General features: G+C 35.1%; 1 protein-coding gene across 2 annotated transcripts; it reads right to left on the bottom strand.

The window, feature by feature from the left end:
• Positions 1-4608: 4608 nt before the first annotated feature.
• On the bottom strand, positions 4609-8818 carry LOC149227753 (serine/threonine-protein kinase D6PK-like). Of its 2 annotated transcripts, none has more exons than XM_089377910.1 (3): positions 8473-8818; positions 5842-6771; positions 4609-5606 (listed from the first exon to the last, which is right to left on the bottom strand). In XM_089377910.1, the coding sequence occupies exons 2-3, from the start codon at positions 6615-6617 to the stop codon at positions 4748-4750; spliced, it is 1635 nt and encodes a 544-aa protein (XP_089234036.1). In that variant the 5' UTR covers positions 6618-6771; positions 8473-8818; the 3' UTR covers positions 4609-4747. The 2 variants fall into 2 exon arrangements, with proteins under 2 accessions (XP_089234036.1, XP_089234037.1); XM_089377911.1 differs by lacking the exon at positions 8473-8818 and adding an exon at positions 7756-8302.
• Positions 8819-16332: the final 7514 nt, after the last annotated feature.

Below are 16332 nucleotides of genomic sequence, written 5' to 3'. Positions count from 1 at the left end.
CTTGAACATATTTCTACTCTCCTCCTCCACTCAAGCTCCAAACCCCCATCCCCGCTCTACCCACTTGAATTCATCTAACTCGTGCCAATCATCTTCCACTTAACTCAATCATCAAACCCAAGCATCCCCTATCTTATCCAACCCGTTCAATGCCTCTCCTCTCTTTAACTCACCCAATCGCCACATCCCTCCCCCTACAGTGTTTACCCTAAATCCTCTATCCTCTCCTCTCCTCCAGTCATCCCTGGGAACTCTTCTACTCCATATAACTTCTCCCTTTATGAAGATTGTTACCCAAATCAAACTCCCCTTAAGCCCATCCAATCTCCCCCACAGTACGACCCTGACACCTCATTACGATTGGATGTGCGCGGTTCTCCTTCAACCAAACCTTCACAACATCTAACCCACTCAATCCTCACTCATCTTGAAGTTATGAATCCTAAGCACCACCTCCTCTCTCCTAACCCTTTATTTATGCATCCTTACATCCAGTCCAACGTGTGACTCTCTGTTCACTCATGTCTTCCTCCTTCTAAGCTCAGTAGCCATTTGAACATCCCCTAATGTGATTTTTTGAACTCGATAACCGCCACTCCCCTGCCCAACATTCTCCTTCTTACTCTCTTGCTAACATTTTTCAATCTCATCACCAAACCCTTGTGCTCAATAGCCCCCTTATGCCTCCCTTGACCACCTCTAAAACGATTGCCCTCCCCCCTCTCCGCCTGCCTTCCCCCCCCCCCCCGCTCAACCCCTTGAAATCTTAGTCTTTCTCATCCTTGTGATTTGATTGTCACAAAATTGTTGTTCTTAGAACCTATCTCTAAATGTTAGTTGCTTAAAATGTTTATAGGAGCATTGTATTTCTCTTTAGTCAAAACCACCTATATCATTATGAGTGAGTCTTCTATTGATCCTTGCCAAGTTGCAAAAACTTCAAGATTTGATCAATTTGTTATGATTTTAAATCTTACGTTATTTTTAGTTGTGCATTGTCTTTATTTTTTTATTATTTACATAAATGTAAACTCATATTTTTAGACCGTGTGGGCTTTAAATTAATTTATAATTTGACTTTATGTTTTATTTATTGATTTCCTTTCCAATTATTGTTATTTAGAAATAAGCGTTATAAAAATACAAAAACACATAGGGAACAACATTATTTATTTTCTTTTATGCTTGAGGTAAAGATGGCATTTTGGTCCATAATTTGTTTTGTTCATTTTAATTTTCAATTCCTCAAAATACATGAAGTCTATAAAAAATGTACAATTTGGTTTTAAAAAAACCATTGCAAGAAGGGAATGTATTAAAACATTATATTTTGTTTACCTTTCTTTCCACTTACTTCCATGTAAGTACTCTTAATAGAGAACACACAAGGGAATTTGATAACCTCTTTGGTCTTAAATCTAGGTATCAATACCACTTATCCTTTCACTTAACACATAAGAGTGATTAATAGTTAATGTTCAAGTCACACAGTTTTGAGTATCAACAAGGTTTAACACTAATTCCAATAGATTATTTTGTGCTTAAGATAATTTTCCCCCAACTTGGAAGAGTAATAATAGAGCCTAAGTGGTTGACTAATTGTCACCAATGTTGAGAATTTCACTATTTGCTAAGGGGTGCCTAATTTGAAAACCTTCAATTAGATTCATTAGTCAACACCAACATGTTTACCTGGGATATCATTCACAAATGTGGGAAAGCATCCTTTATGTTTCTTAGTGTTAATTTTTCTAGTTTCTATCTTGTACATCTCTATAATTCACCTCCCATGTCTATTTTCTCCTTTAAAATGTCTTATAGCTTTGCAATGAGTAAACATTAAGGGTTTGTCATCAAGATGTATTGCTTAACTCTTTCAACCAACCTTTCACCTCAATCCTAATGTTAAAATGTGATTTTCAATCAACATTTTAAATGGCTTATACAATGTCAATGGTGTAGCTCATATAGTACTTTTGAATGTTGCTCATTTACTTCCAAGTCTTTACCACAATGGCAATTGCATATATATCATAATCATCTGTGTTTGTAATGCCATCAAATGTTGGTAGCTTTGAAATGCATGTTAAATGCTTAGGTCTACCTATCATTCATTTGTTATCTTCATCCAATTTATCTTTATACTTTCTCCAATGGTGTATTTTTCTTAAATTATGGTCACCTAAATTTCTCATGTTCTTGATTCTCTATTAGGGATTTTCTTATGGCCTCTCGTAGCACTTCCTTTGTTTTGGTATTCCTTTTTTTCCATTTTACTTTATTATTCTTACTTGAGGATTTGTAGATCCAACAATTAGTTCTAGCGTGATTATAGTGACGTGTTTCTTTTGTAATATTTATCTCTCTATTGCACTCATATAACAACTATACAACAATAGAGGATAACATGTGCAATAAAAATTCACACATTTGTAAATCATATCACTGCTTTCTTTGTATGATTATATGATTCTCTTCTATGCAAACTTTTGTGAGTTCAATGTGAACACCCTCCAAGTGATGGCCCACTCATATAACAACCATAGAACAATAGAGGATAACATGTGCAATAAAAATTCACATTTGTGTATGAAATCACTGCTTTCATTGTATGATTATATGATTCTCTGCTATGCAAACTTTGTGAGTTCAATGTGAACACCCTTCAAGTGATGGCCCACTCATATAACAACCATACAACAATAGAGGATAACATGTGCAATAAAATTCACACATTTGTGTATCAAATCACTGCTTTCATTGTATGATTATGTGATGCTCTTCTATACAAACTTTTGTGAGTTCAATGTGAACACCCTCCCAGTGATGGCCCTTAAATGACACCGAAATCTTTTACTTTTAGCACACAGATACAACCTCATCCAGGCAAGTGAGCTTAAATCTATAATTAAATAGCCTAAAGCCTAGTTAAATAACCAATAAGTTAAATTCCATTTAATTTCAATTGTATTTAATTTAAGTTCAATACAAAATGGATGAGATAATCAACATATCAAAATATTAAACAACAAAACAATGCTAAAATCTCAATAACATAGTCTAAATTAAAGATTAATAACAACAATCAAAACACCAATATTAGAAAATATAATTTCAAGTAATATCCTAATCAATCAAAAAATATTAATATAGCATTGCTAAAATATCACATTAGACTTCAACGTAAAAGAATATGATCAGTTATGTAATTTGTAATCATAACATAATACAATCTCAAATCCCTACACACTTATACTTTTATTTATCAACTAAAATATTTATTTATTAAAATAATATATATTTTACCTTTTAAAAATATATATATTATATCTTTCATTAAGTTAAAAAAAATATTAATTAAATAAATAAATTATCAAATTTGAATTTAATATACATCCCACTCTGCTTAGGATGAAGAACTTAGACAACCATATTATTAGAGTACAATATTAACATACATCTAACTCTCCAACTTAGTTTGATGGTGGGTCTTCACTAATTGTTTTTAAGAATTTGGATAACTATAATGATTTTACAGGAAAGATACTAGAGTATTATAATAAGATGAAAAATTTATATCATATTATATTATTAGGATATATTTTATATTTATTTAGAAATAGTATAATAATAGTATCGCAAATTAGAAGTGAAGTTAAGTGGAAACATGCCAACCCCACAAACATGCAGTTACTGAAAACTGACCCACAAATATTCATTTTACCAAAATATGATCCGAAGATGGAGAGATCTCAAGCAAATACTTTGCCCAATCCGCAGGGGACATAGAGATGATGTTGGGCAACATAAAGCTGATGTTGAACGTTTTGGGGAAGTGGCAAATGGACCCAAGCAAGCGCTCAATATAGTTTTAAAATAATTTAAAAACTAGTCTTAAATTTACTTTATATAGTGAAAACAAAATTCCTATGAACCCAAACCACCTATCTTTTTGCATTAATTTAGTCAAGCCACGAATAAAAATAGCCTTGGCTAGCACGCCACTTATTTCCTTTAAGTAAGCCCTATAATAAAGAGCTGAAAATGAAATATAAAAGTGAAACTAAGTGTAACATTGACAGTTCCAAATTAGATTGGTCAATGATCCTCTACCCAGACCAACCTCAACATGTCATCATCAAAAATAAATTTATAACAAGCAGGAAGTCATCCTAACGTACTTACTTTTTCGATCCAGCATCAAAAGTTTACCACAAGTTACAAGAATTATATGGGGCCACAACAAGGCAAACACCAAAAGTGAAGTATGTTACAGAATTGCAGGGCCACATTGGTCAATAATAAACACCAAAAGTGGCCTAAGTTACAGAAATGCAGGGCCACAGCTGTCAATTATTGCTCCTTTTTCACACCATTTGACAATAATAAGCTGAGAGATACTCTCCATTATTGAAACTTTAGTAGCCTTCCATTTATTTATATGTAAGCTAATAAACAAGGCAGTGAAAATACATTTACAGTAAATTGATCGATTATGATGGTCTATGGCTTAATAACAACCAATTTGTAAAGGAAAAATATGATACACAGCTTAGAAAGAGGCTGGTAATCCACTCTGATTTTTTTGAGGCACTTGATGCAAAAACAAAACAAAGAAAACCAGGTTGGACTGAAGTTTTACTGAAACATAGGCACAGCCTACAATACAAACTTTTAAATTTCTTGAAAATGGAGTATCAAATATAAGCATGCGTTCTGCAGATTGGATTGCAGGGCATTATCCAAACTAGAAAAAATCAAAATCAAAGGAATTCGCATCAGACTCTACTAATTTTTTTTTCTCACCACGAGCACTGGGAGGACTGACTTTGTTCGTTAAGAAGCTCAGATCAACAGGTTTTGGAATTTGAGGAGGTGTGGTGCTGCGAATAAGAGCCCAGTTCGCGCTGTCAAAAAATGGATGTTGTTTGATTTCAGTGGCTCCCCTTTTAAAGCCTATCCTATGTTGCGGGTCTTTCACAAGCAAACCTCTGATCAAGTCGCGAGCAGCAAAACTTACAGTCGGAGAATCTGGGAACTTCAATGGCTGCCCAACAACGTTCTCTAACGTTTCTCGATTGCTTGCCCCCTTGAACGGTGTCGTCCCGTAAAGCAGCTCGTATAAAAAGATCCCAAATGTCCACCAGTCAACAGCACTCCCGTGGCCCTGCCCTTTGATTATTTCAGGAGCCAAGTACTCGTGAGTGCCCACAAACGACATGGATCGAGCACTGGTTGGCTCCGCAATTAGTTCTGGAAGAAGGGTTGCCTGATTTACAAACTCACTCTTTGGCTTTCGTGTTTTCTTGGATCTCTGAGGTAAAAAACGAGGTCTGAAACAAGAAGGCTGCAGACACACTGGTGTCACGCATGAAGGCTCTATGCAAGAGGGCTGAACGCAGTACACAGGGGCTCTTCGTGAAAGATCGATACATGCCGACTTTACAAGAGTGGGGCTGACAACACACCTTAATGATAAATCAAAGTCTAAAAGCATAATGTGCCCATCCCCTCTGACTAGAACATTTTCAGGCTTCAGATCCCTGTAGACTATTCCCAGCATGTGCAAATACTCCAGGGCAAGTAGGATTTCTGCTGCATAAAACCTGCAATAAGGGAAAACAAACAAATTCAAACTTACATTTAATTAGATGAGCTTACGATTTACTGCAGGAAAGTCAGGAAATCCCACCCACAGACATTTGAAAGTGCAACTGACAATAGGCACCAGGACCAGAACAATAAACAAAAACAAATCTAGACGTGATCTATGTAGACCCCAGAATTACCAAAAAGTTAAAGGTACTCTCCATATGCATAAAGGCTGACAACCTCACTTACCGTGAAGCAGCTTCAGAAAAGCGTTTCCCAGGCTGTCGCTGCCGAAAGGTATGTAGATCCCCTCCACTGCAAAACTCCATGACCAGGCAGGAGAACTTATCTGTCTCGAAATGAGAATACAATGTCGGTAAGAATGGATGATCTAAACAAGAAAGAATCTCTCTCTCGGTCTGCGCTCTTAGAGACTTATTCCTGTTTTCCAGTGACCCTTTATCCATTACTTTCATTGCAAAAAAACAGTTGGTTCCCCTCAACTCTGCTAAGTAAACACTCCCAATATCCCCACTTCCCAAGGGCTTCAGAAGCCTAAAATGACTCAAACCCAAAAAGCCATCTCTGACTTTTATGGCCTGAATGGCGTCCCATCTTGGATCATTGCCTTTGTGTGGTTTGTTTAGAGCACTGCTCAAACTACTGCAGTTACTTTCATTGCTGTCACTAACACTGCTTCTGTAGCTGGCCACGCTCAGGCTACTCTTCCCACTTTCAACACACTCAAGCCTTTCATTCTTGACATTGTCAACGGTTTTGCATTCAGGAATCTTTGCATCTGCACCCATGCCATCACTTACCTTCCCACTAAAACTGCTCTTGACACTACTAGAACCAGTGATGGTGCTGCTCAGACTGCTCTTGAAACTTACATCAATGCTACTGCATGTACTGAGAGTCCCACTCATTGGAACACATGAATCAGTGCTCTTCTCTCTAGCTGACTCTGTCGACACCATGCTCTGATTGCAATCGTCTGCTCTCTGCATGTCTGGGCTGGCCATCTGGATATAAACTTACAAACTACAAGAACATGCCTGATCCTTAGTCTTGCAAGTGCACCCAATCCAAGTGAAATCCAACTGCGTATACCCTTTCTAGCAAGCCGGCATTACAGTACAGGTCACTTATTTATCTGGAATAGCCTTATCAAGCTACCTGCACAAGGATACAAGGACTTTTATAAAAGTTGTAAACACCTGAAAACAAATTATTCCAATCGGCCAATATCAAAGAGTCATCAAGAACCTAAACAACACCATACAAGCATATCTACCAAATCCTAATTTGGATGTGATGCTTATTGCACAAGCTTGAATAAGAAACATTCATATTAGCAGCTAAATCAATTTAAATTCGGTAAATTCAGAAGACATGTTTGGGGTTTTTCACTATCCTTTAAATGAAATCTGTTCACCTAATTTTAAGCTTTTATTTGTATGTGTTTGAAACACTGTGCTGTGGATCTCACTCTGTTTAAGATCTCTGTCAATATCCCACTTCATCAAACTCCAACCAAAACAAAAACAAGGACGGAAATGCATATATGCACAATTTTATAGCATTGTACGCAAAAATAAAGTTCCATTTACAGAGCACCGGGTCAAAAGCTAAAATCATTTAAACTAAATGCGAAGATCAAAAACTAAAAACAGCAATTGAAGACGAATCATAAAAAAGAAAATAAATAGATGCAAATTGTTTTACCAAAGACAATTTCATGATAAAATTAGCAAAAACTAAAAAGGTCGGAAATATAAAAACCTTTACTCTCAATGGCATACCAAAAATTAGGGATTTTTGAAACAGAAAACCTTGATGTAATGCCAAAAAAAACAGGAAATACAGCTACAAAAAGCCAGTATGCAATTTATGAAGTTTAAGCACGAAAGGCACATTATGATAACCATTGGTAGGGGATAAGCTACAGTAACATGGGCACAAGATCATGCCCACACAAACTGAATCCAGATGAGGCAAATAAAAACAACCTTGACAGATAAAAGAAACCAAAATCTAAGAACGTCCAAATTGTAAGATCCATACAACCTTGAAACAGAAAGCCAGGCAGTTATCTAATAAAGTGAGGTCTGCGTAGTCCATTGTTCAAACGCAAAGAAATATTTGGGAAAGTTACCCTGCCTAGTTCACAAAAAGCGCAAAGTTGCCGCGAGTAGCAACAAAACCCCGGTTTTGCTAGATAAGCAAAAAGCGCTCGTACATAGAGAAAATTTCAGCTTTAACCTCGGACAGCTAGCTTAATGCATGAATTGCTAGCAAAACGCCGTAAAACATCCGTCCCGCAAGTGTATTTGCACATATGCAATCAATTCAGTTCTTCATGCAGTTGTCACGCCTTCAAAAAGTTCCAAAATCCTATACATTTTGGCAAAGAAGCGGCTGTCGAAAATGAGAAAGTTCAACAGCAAGACTCACATACTTAAGCAGAAACTCCACCGTTGCGTATGAAGTCCAATTACGAAACCGGAAATTTCACAAATAAAGCACAAAAACGTGCCGCCCCAGCCTACTGAAATTGCAAGAACAGCAAATGGAAAATACTTACAAAATAGATGAAGATGCAAACATAGCGAAGACAAAATACATGCAAAATGGATGAAAATGGAAAAGCAGCAGGAAAAACGGCTAAGATTTCACATATAAAACACACATATAAGAAAGGAACATGAAAGAAACTCAAATTTTACAGACATTATACGAGAAGCAAAAGGCAACATCAAAAAAGACTTTAACTTCTAAATTAATACATCAAAATGTGCAAACAACGGCAAAATAGCTGGAACACTCTGCGTGATCTGCGAAACAAGAAAACAGGAAGGAAAACAGGTCAAATTTTACCGGTCAAGAAACGAAATAATGCTCCAGAAGCAAGCCGGAATCCGCAACAAGCTACCGCTAAACAAAAATGCAAGAGGCGATGATCAGGCGATCCAAGCCTAAATTTTCGATCTGGTACATTTTCTCTGCGCTGTAAGCTCTTCCAGTAGCGGATCCACCGCAGCTTTTAGGTCAAGAAAACGCCATTGAAGCTCCGTTATACGACCTCCGCCAAAACTTTTCTCGGAATGCCCAATGAGCAAAGAAAAAAAAAACCAAATCTATACAGTGTACCTTGATCAGACCGCGTTTTCTACTCGCTGGAATTCAGAAAGGTTTGGAATCCGTGGAGAGCGAAGGGAACATGGTAATAGTGAGGGGACTTCGCTGGCTCGGTTCCGTATTTATTAGCTGAAACGAAAACAAAGTTGGAGTCCGTGTAGACGGTGGTTAGTTGGCCCTTCACAGATTTAACCACGGGCAGGAAGCGGTCAGTTATTTGGGCGTTTCATAGGTGGACTTTTAGTTTTGCCAGCTGTACAAAATCCAAGCCACGTAAGCGTCCTTTGCGTCAGATCGGGGCCGGGTTTTGTGGTGGGGCCCGCTCGTGCCTGCCATGTCCATGGACGCTGGCTGAGACAACAAGTAATCTGCGGGCTCGTGACGGGGACGTCGAATATCCGTGGCTCGATCGGACGGTCGGGAGATTGTCCGGGAATCCCCTTGACCGTTAGATTGCCGTTAGTTGATAACGCCAAGCCTTTATATCCTTCGGCCAATTGAAAGGAAAATTCCCTTCTTCCTTTTTAATAAATTCAATTTAATGTGGTTTGTAATAATTTTGTTTTATTAATTTTTTATCATATTTTTGTAGGTATGGAAGTTTATCTTTTAAAATCATAAGGGGTATTTGGTAGGAGTGAAAGTTTATTTTTTTTATATAAAAGTGTATTTGTGTGGTGCGGATTTTAAAAATAATTATGAGTGAATCCGCGTTAATGGGTAATAGTTATTAATAATTATCTTTAATATCAATTAACAATTAAATTAATTTAAAAAAATTGAAAAATCTACCTACATTCTCTTTAGTAATAATTATGTTTACTAATGTAACGGTAATAATATTAGTTAAAGGGAAATAAATTTCGATAATCACGTATATATCATGTTAGTGGAGATGACGTTAGTTACAAGTTTTTATTAGAAATTAATGTGTTCTAGTTTTGTATATGATATAAACCAGTCTAGATCCATCTTAACTTAACTCGAGATTTATCAAGAGTTAAGAGGGATTGGAAGTTTATTTTTTTAAATAAAAGTGTATTTATCGTGGTATGGATTTTAATAATAATGATGAGTGAATCTGTGTTAATGGTTAATAGTTATTAATAACTATTCTCAATATCAATTAACAATTAAATTATAATTAATTTTGTAATTAAAAAAATGAAAAATCTGCCGTGCTACAAGCTCGGCTCGATGTCCAATCTTCGCCCTGACCTGACAGGATTCATAGGCTGGCCGATTTTCTTGCAGGGGTGAGCGATGGGCTTGACCGACCCCTTAATCATTATGTTTACTAATGTAACAATAATAATATTAGATAGAAGGAAATAAATTCCGATAATCACGTATATATCATGTTAGTGGAGATGACGTCCGTTAGAAGTTTTTATTAGAAATTGATGTGCTCTAGTTTTTTATATGATATAAACCAATCTAGATCCATCTTAACTTAACTCCAGATTTATCAAGAGTCAAGAGGGATTGAAAGTTTGTTTTTTTAAATAAAAGTGTATTTACATGGTGTAAATTTTAATAATAATGATGAGTGAATCCGTGTTAATGGGTAATAGTTGTTAATAATTGTTCTCAATATTAATTAACAATTAAATTATAAGTAATTTTGTAATGAAAAAATCTACCTATGTTCCCTCTATTAAACATTATGTCTATTAATGTAACGATAATAATATTAGTAAAAGGAAATAAATTCTCATAATCACGTATATATCATGTTAGTGGAGATGATGTTCGCTATAATTTTTTATTAAAAATTGATGTCCTCTAGTTTTATATATGATATAAATTAATCTAGATCTATCTTAATTTAATTAGGGATTTATCAAGGATTGAGAGGGATCAAATTGGAGTTGTCTATAATGCGACTTTTTGAGATTCCGGTGACGGAATCCGGCGGAAGAAATTGAGATGAAATCATGATTTGTTGCAGTTAAAATGGTTTTTTAACTGCATATTCGGATTCAGCACCCTGAAAAACCCCTGGGACGGTTTCATTGTGCAGAAATTAGCTATCAAATTTGGATTCCAATAAATTACTGCCGGATTTTCACCGGAAAAAATCGCTGGAAAGGCTTTCAAAAAGTCGCGTTAAAGACTACTCCGATCAAATTTCTCAAGGTGCAAATGTTTTTTTTTTGAAAATTCCAAGAAAGGTTTGCATCTCAAGAGATTTGATCTCATCTCAAGAGATTTGATCTCTCTCGGGGCGCTCGATATATTCAAAGTTAAGTTGGATCTAAGTTATTCTCTCTCGGGGCGCTTGATTTATCGAAAGTTAAGATGGATCTAAGACTTTTTGGATTTTATGGTGCCTAATCGGCCCGAAAAAAAATTGAGGTGAAACTTTGATTTGTGTTATTTAAATTGGTTTTTTGACTACATATATGGATTCAGCAGGTTGAAAAACCCTAGGGCACTTGGATTGTGCAAGGGTTACTCATCAAGCTTGTCATTTCAATAATTCCATGGGATTTTAGAGAAATTATACCGGAACTGGTTTTTTGACTACATATATGGATTCAGCAGGTTGAAAAACCCTAGGGCACTTGGATTGTGCAAGGGTTACCCATCAAGTTTGTCATTTCAATAAATTACATGGGATTTTAGAGAAATTATACCGGGAAAACACCGGAAAAGCTTCCAAAAAGTCACAAGTCATTATTTTTATGTAATTTGACCAAATCAAAATGTTTAACATACGTAACCTTACAATATCTCTTCCAGATTGAGTTGGAAAGCACCTCTCACAATTCCGTTATGAAAGAAAAATAAATTCCGATAATCACACCTATATCATGTTAGTGGAGATGATATTTGGTACAACTCTTTCCTAGAAATTGATGTACTCTATTTTGGGTATGATATGAATTAGTAAATTCTTTTTAATAGTAATTTAATTTTAAGATTATAGTTAAACCAAGTATAATAAGGGATTTGTTCTAAATGATTTGATTGTGAAAGTTTATAGAGATATGTACATATATGTGTTAAGATTTTTTAAATAAATATTTTTGTAAATTAACATAAATAAATAAATAAATAAAGATAAAAATATAATTATAATAAAAACCAAACAAATTTATGTATAATTATATATTAGTTAAATATTAAAATTTAATAAAACTAAAGTATATTTTAAATAAGAATATGATTAAATATAAATTTATATGGGAAAAAACATATTTTGTTTTATAAAAAAAAATAAAAATTAATTTTATTAAGATATAGAGTCCATGTTTACTCTCATATTAAATATTATCTCCATATATAATATTTTAAATTATAACATACTTATTTAATAAATATAAAATATCTTAAATTTAGATAAGAATTAATTATTTAATAATAAAAATATGAAATTACAGTTGTGATTTGGATTTGGTATTAAAGTTAAATTATTTTTAAATATAATTTAATTTTTTAATTAAAATATAAATATAAAAAATAAGATATCAGATTTACACATTTAACACAAATCAAATAAATTTTATATATTATATTATTTAAAAAAAAATATTTTAAAATTTATCATTTAAATTAATGTATACATCTTAAATACGGGGTAGGAAATTACCTTTAAATAAGTTATTTAGTATTCACCATGTCGCTCTTAAGAGCGAAATTACTCCCCCAATAAATATGAAATTTATGTTTTGGGCCTAAAGTCAAATTACTTTAAACATGAATATTTAATATGCGATACATCTCCACTTTAATAGCATTACATTTTAAAATAAATTATTCTTTTAATAAAAATGTGAAATTTTTATAAATATAGAATATATTAACAAAAAAAATCGAACAAGGTGTTTTATGCATGATAACGTGGGGTGGGTTGTTGTTGCCTTACTTGGTCACATGATTGGGGACGTGGTAGCATGCCTTTTTAGTTGTTTAAATATGAATTGTAATCAAGGCGCGAAAGACGCACCCATGCAGTTGTCTAGTGTTTAGCATATGGAATACCACCCCTGCACTTCCACTTTGCGAAAGGTCCATTCACCTTAGAAGGATCTTCTCACTAGCTCACCTACCTTGGTTGCCCCATTTGACTAATTAAACGTTATAGCCATTGATGAGGAACCTAAATGTCAAGTTTGTGGTTACCACCCATATCACATCCAACGACAAAACTAAATAACAAGCTCTTTGCTAGGCAGGAAATTTCATGTTGTTAAATTAGGGACTATGGAAATTTAAACGCATTTCTCGCGAAGGAGCTGGGTACTTGATAGCAAGCTTGACATTGCCCTATCCTGTGCGCTTTGCACAAAACAGTCTACTCCTCTTTTGGCATCACAGGTCTCTGTCTTTCTCACCATTCTCGAAGAATTTATTAGGAAGGAAGACCAGCTCATTAATGAGCCCTATTCCATTACTCTTGTGTTTTCCATTCCTAGCCTTGAACCACAATTCACATCAACCACTGAACATTGCTTTTGGACACAGTTGTATCTAGTTTTTCTAACTTTGCATTGGAGGTCTAGTGCATTGTTTAGCTATATCGATAGTAGGCTAACCATTCTAGGTCATAGGTCAACCCTCCTTTCTCTCTGGTTGCCTTTTGTTATTAGACTCTCTTGTGGCTCAGTTTCGACTTAAACTTCTGTTAATTCTTTTGGCTTTATTTCTTCCTCACCAGTTTTATTTTCTTTTAAGCTTTGTTGTCTCCTCACACTCTCATGACACTCAAGCCTTTGTGGATTTTTTCCTCTCTAGTCCTATCCTTTCTTGGCAACCTTACATCTTGTCAAGCCCTCTACTGATTTTGACCCTCTTCCTTGGACATTGCTTCATAAACATTCTTTGGTGGACACCTCACCCCTTGTCCAGCCTTGTCCCATTTCTAACTTCTCTCTCCTCACCCTCTAAAACAGTCTTCCCCCTCGTGCAACCAAAATGCCTCGTCAGAGAGCTCGTTTCCATTGGGGGGGAAGTGCATTATCAAAAGTGTGGAAATCGAGGCAGTGTACAGGCTCATATCAGAGTTGAAGGCTCGACAACACATTTTCTAGATTTTAACATGCCTCCTATTTAGGCGGAACTTTCACAGGTTGAAAGGGAAATGGCAAATCAACGACACCTTCTTTTAGACTCAAAGGTACTACAAAACATGGGTGATTGTGTGCCCGATGCAAGCCACACATGTGGAGGATATAATCAATATATGTACACAGTGGACCTTTATTAGCACATGAAATATTTGTTGGGAAAAGTCTTACTAGATATGCACGAAAATTGGGAGGATCTCCTCCTCTCAATGGAATACCTGCATCGGTACATGGACTTGGATCACATACTGAAGTGCATCGAGAAGCACCTTGGTATCCCTACCACTACTGGGTACTCACATTGAAACAACAAGGAGTCAATCCATATCGCAGCAACAAATTCAGATCCCTCCTCTTAGTCTATTTCATCTAGCTATGTTTTTATCTTAACAATCCATGTTTTCTTTGTCCTTTTCTCAATGTCTCGAAGGCTCGATTTTCAACATATGTATTTTGTATTTTGACTCTCTAGACAACATTTTGCCTTCTGCCTCCTTAAAACAAATACATTTTTGGATATGGTTAGGCTCCCTAATTATCAATCTATCTAAAATCTCTAACACTACCATGTAGTATCTTATTTGGAAGGCAATACAAATATTTACTTCTAAAAAAAAGTATATTAAATTATTTTGAATTAAATTAAATTAAACATAGATGGTTGAGAAGAATAAGTGTTTTTCCTTTTTATTTCAAATTAATTTTAAATATAATGCATTAATATTTAACAAGTGTTGCACTGTAGCTTAGTATGTATAGAAAAGTTAGAAAATATATAATGGATAATTACATTTAATATGACTAAGTACACAAGTAAAGAGTGTTCTTTATTAGAAGATAACTAAAATAAGGAAAACAATATTTATTCATAGGATTTGTAAAGAAGGATTGAACCGTATGTCCTAAAAGTAAAAAAAGAGATTTAAAACTTCTAAAAATCAAGTTGATATAAATAATTATCAATTGAAAATTAGATTTTGACATAGTATTCATATCATCTCATATATATTAATTATTAATATTGTACTAGTGAAAAAATATAAAATAAATATATATCATATACTATGTTAATAATAAATATATATAATTGATGTAGAAATTTAGAATAATTGATCACTTATTCACAGAGATTATCCCGATTATACACTATTGCGGAATACATGCACAATACATAACCTCCTCTACGTTGATCATCAATTTAGCAGCATTAAAAACAATGAAACATCAATCGCATGCACACATTAACACAGTATGTAGCCCGAGGAAAGCATACAGCTGAAAACCCCACACTATCTGTATATTATAATGATAGAGAACATGTAACAATACATAGTACAATACTCCTCACAAGTACTCAATACTATCTCCACCTGTTACACACAAAACTAGCTCAGATTTGATCAATCACAGCTCAAATCTCCTCCATTGCTTTGCCTGCCTCCACTGCGCAATCCTGCAAGAGAATCAATCACTCTGTGAAATTGAATTCCTTTGGTTATACTACGCAAGCCTCATAGGCAATCTCCATCCATGCATGTGCAAATCTCATGCACAACTACAGTCACACTGTAGTCATAACTGATAGCAATCTCAACCTCTAACACCTGTCTCCACTGAACTATCCATGCACTGAATTAACTGATGTATTCTTTAGTTGCTTTATGAGTTAATAATTAATTCACACAACTCATCACTAGAGTATTCTTTAGTTATACTAAAATACAACTAGTTCAACCAAGTCAAACTGAACACAACTCCATCAACTCCACAATCAACTCCACCAAACTCAACCACATGAGTTCTAACTGAAGTCCTGCATGCAATAGCTCAACTGACCCACAAGAAAAGCGTATTTCCTTCTGACAGCTGCATGTGCCACATCTGTAGCTCAAACTGAAGTGCTTCAAGAGGATAAGATAATGTTTATAGTCCAAATATTATTATGAGACAATAATATTCGACTTTTCTATTTTTAGACTGGCAATCTAAAAATAGAAACCTGCCCATATGTCTAAAAATAGAAGTCCATCTATTTTTACCAACATGACCAATCATCCACAAATAACATACTACAACTCATAGACCATGATCCATGTCTAAAAATAGACTTTGCGCCAAAAATAGCCTGCGGGCCCACTTAGTGAAGGCGACTTCTTTCCACTAAGCTCCATCATCTTGTTGCATTCTCAACTCTCCCTCTCAACAAGATATGGATTATCAGCAACCCCTATCCTGCCTTAGTGGTATTCGAATTTGCTCCTAGTGAGCGCCTTCGTCAAGATATCAGCATCCTGATCCTCCGTTGGAATGTATGAAAGTAACATGATTCTCCGCTGCACACAATCTCTGATATGATGGTACCTGATGTCAATGTGCTTAGATCTATCATGAAATACTGGATTAGCCGAGAGTTTAATGAAACTCTGGTTATCACAGTAAATCACAGTAGTCTCCAAGTAAGAACCGAACAACCCGACCAGAATCTTCCTCATCCATATAGCCTCGCATGTAGCCAAACTTGCTGCCA

Source organism: Pinus tabuliformis, chromosome J, assembly GCF_031772625.1.
Source record: "Pinus tabuliformis cultivar Carrire ecotype Pingquan chromosome J, CPIR1, whole genome shotgun sequence".
NCBI lineage: Eukaryota > Viridiplantae > Streptophyta > Pinopsida > Pinales > Pinaceae > Pinus > Pinus tabuliformis.
Note: the sequence above shows the minus strand (reverse complement) of the source record. Positions and strands in the feature narration are given on the sequence as shown.

Coding starts and splice junctions, on each gene's coding strand:
- LOC149227753 (XM_089377910.1), bottom strand. CDS start 6,617: ATGGCCAGCCCAGACATGCAGAGAGCAGACGATTGCAATCAGAGCATG. Junction 5,607..5,841: donor TTTTCTGAAGCTGCTTCACG/GTAAGTGAGGTT, acceptor CCCTTATTGCAG/GTTTTATGCAGCAGAAATCC.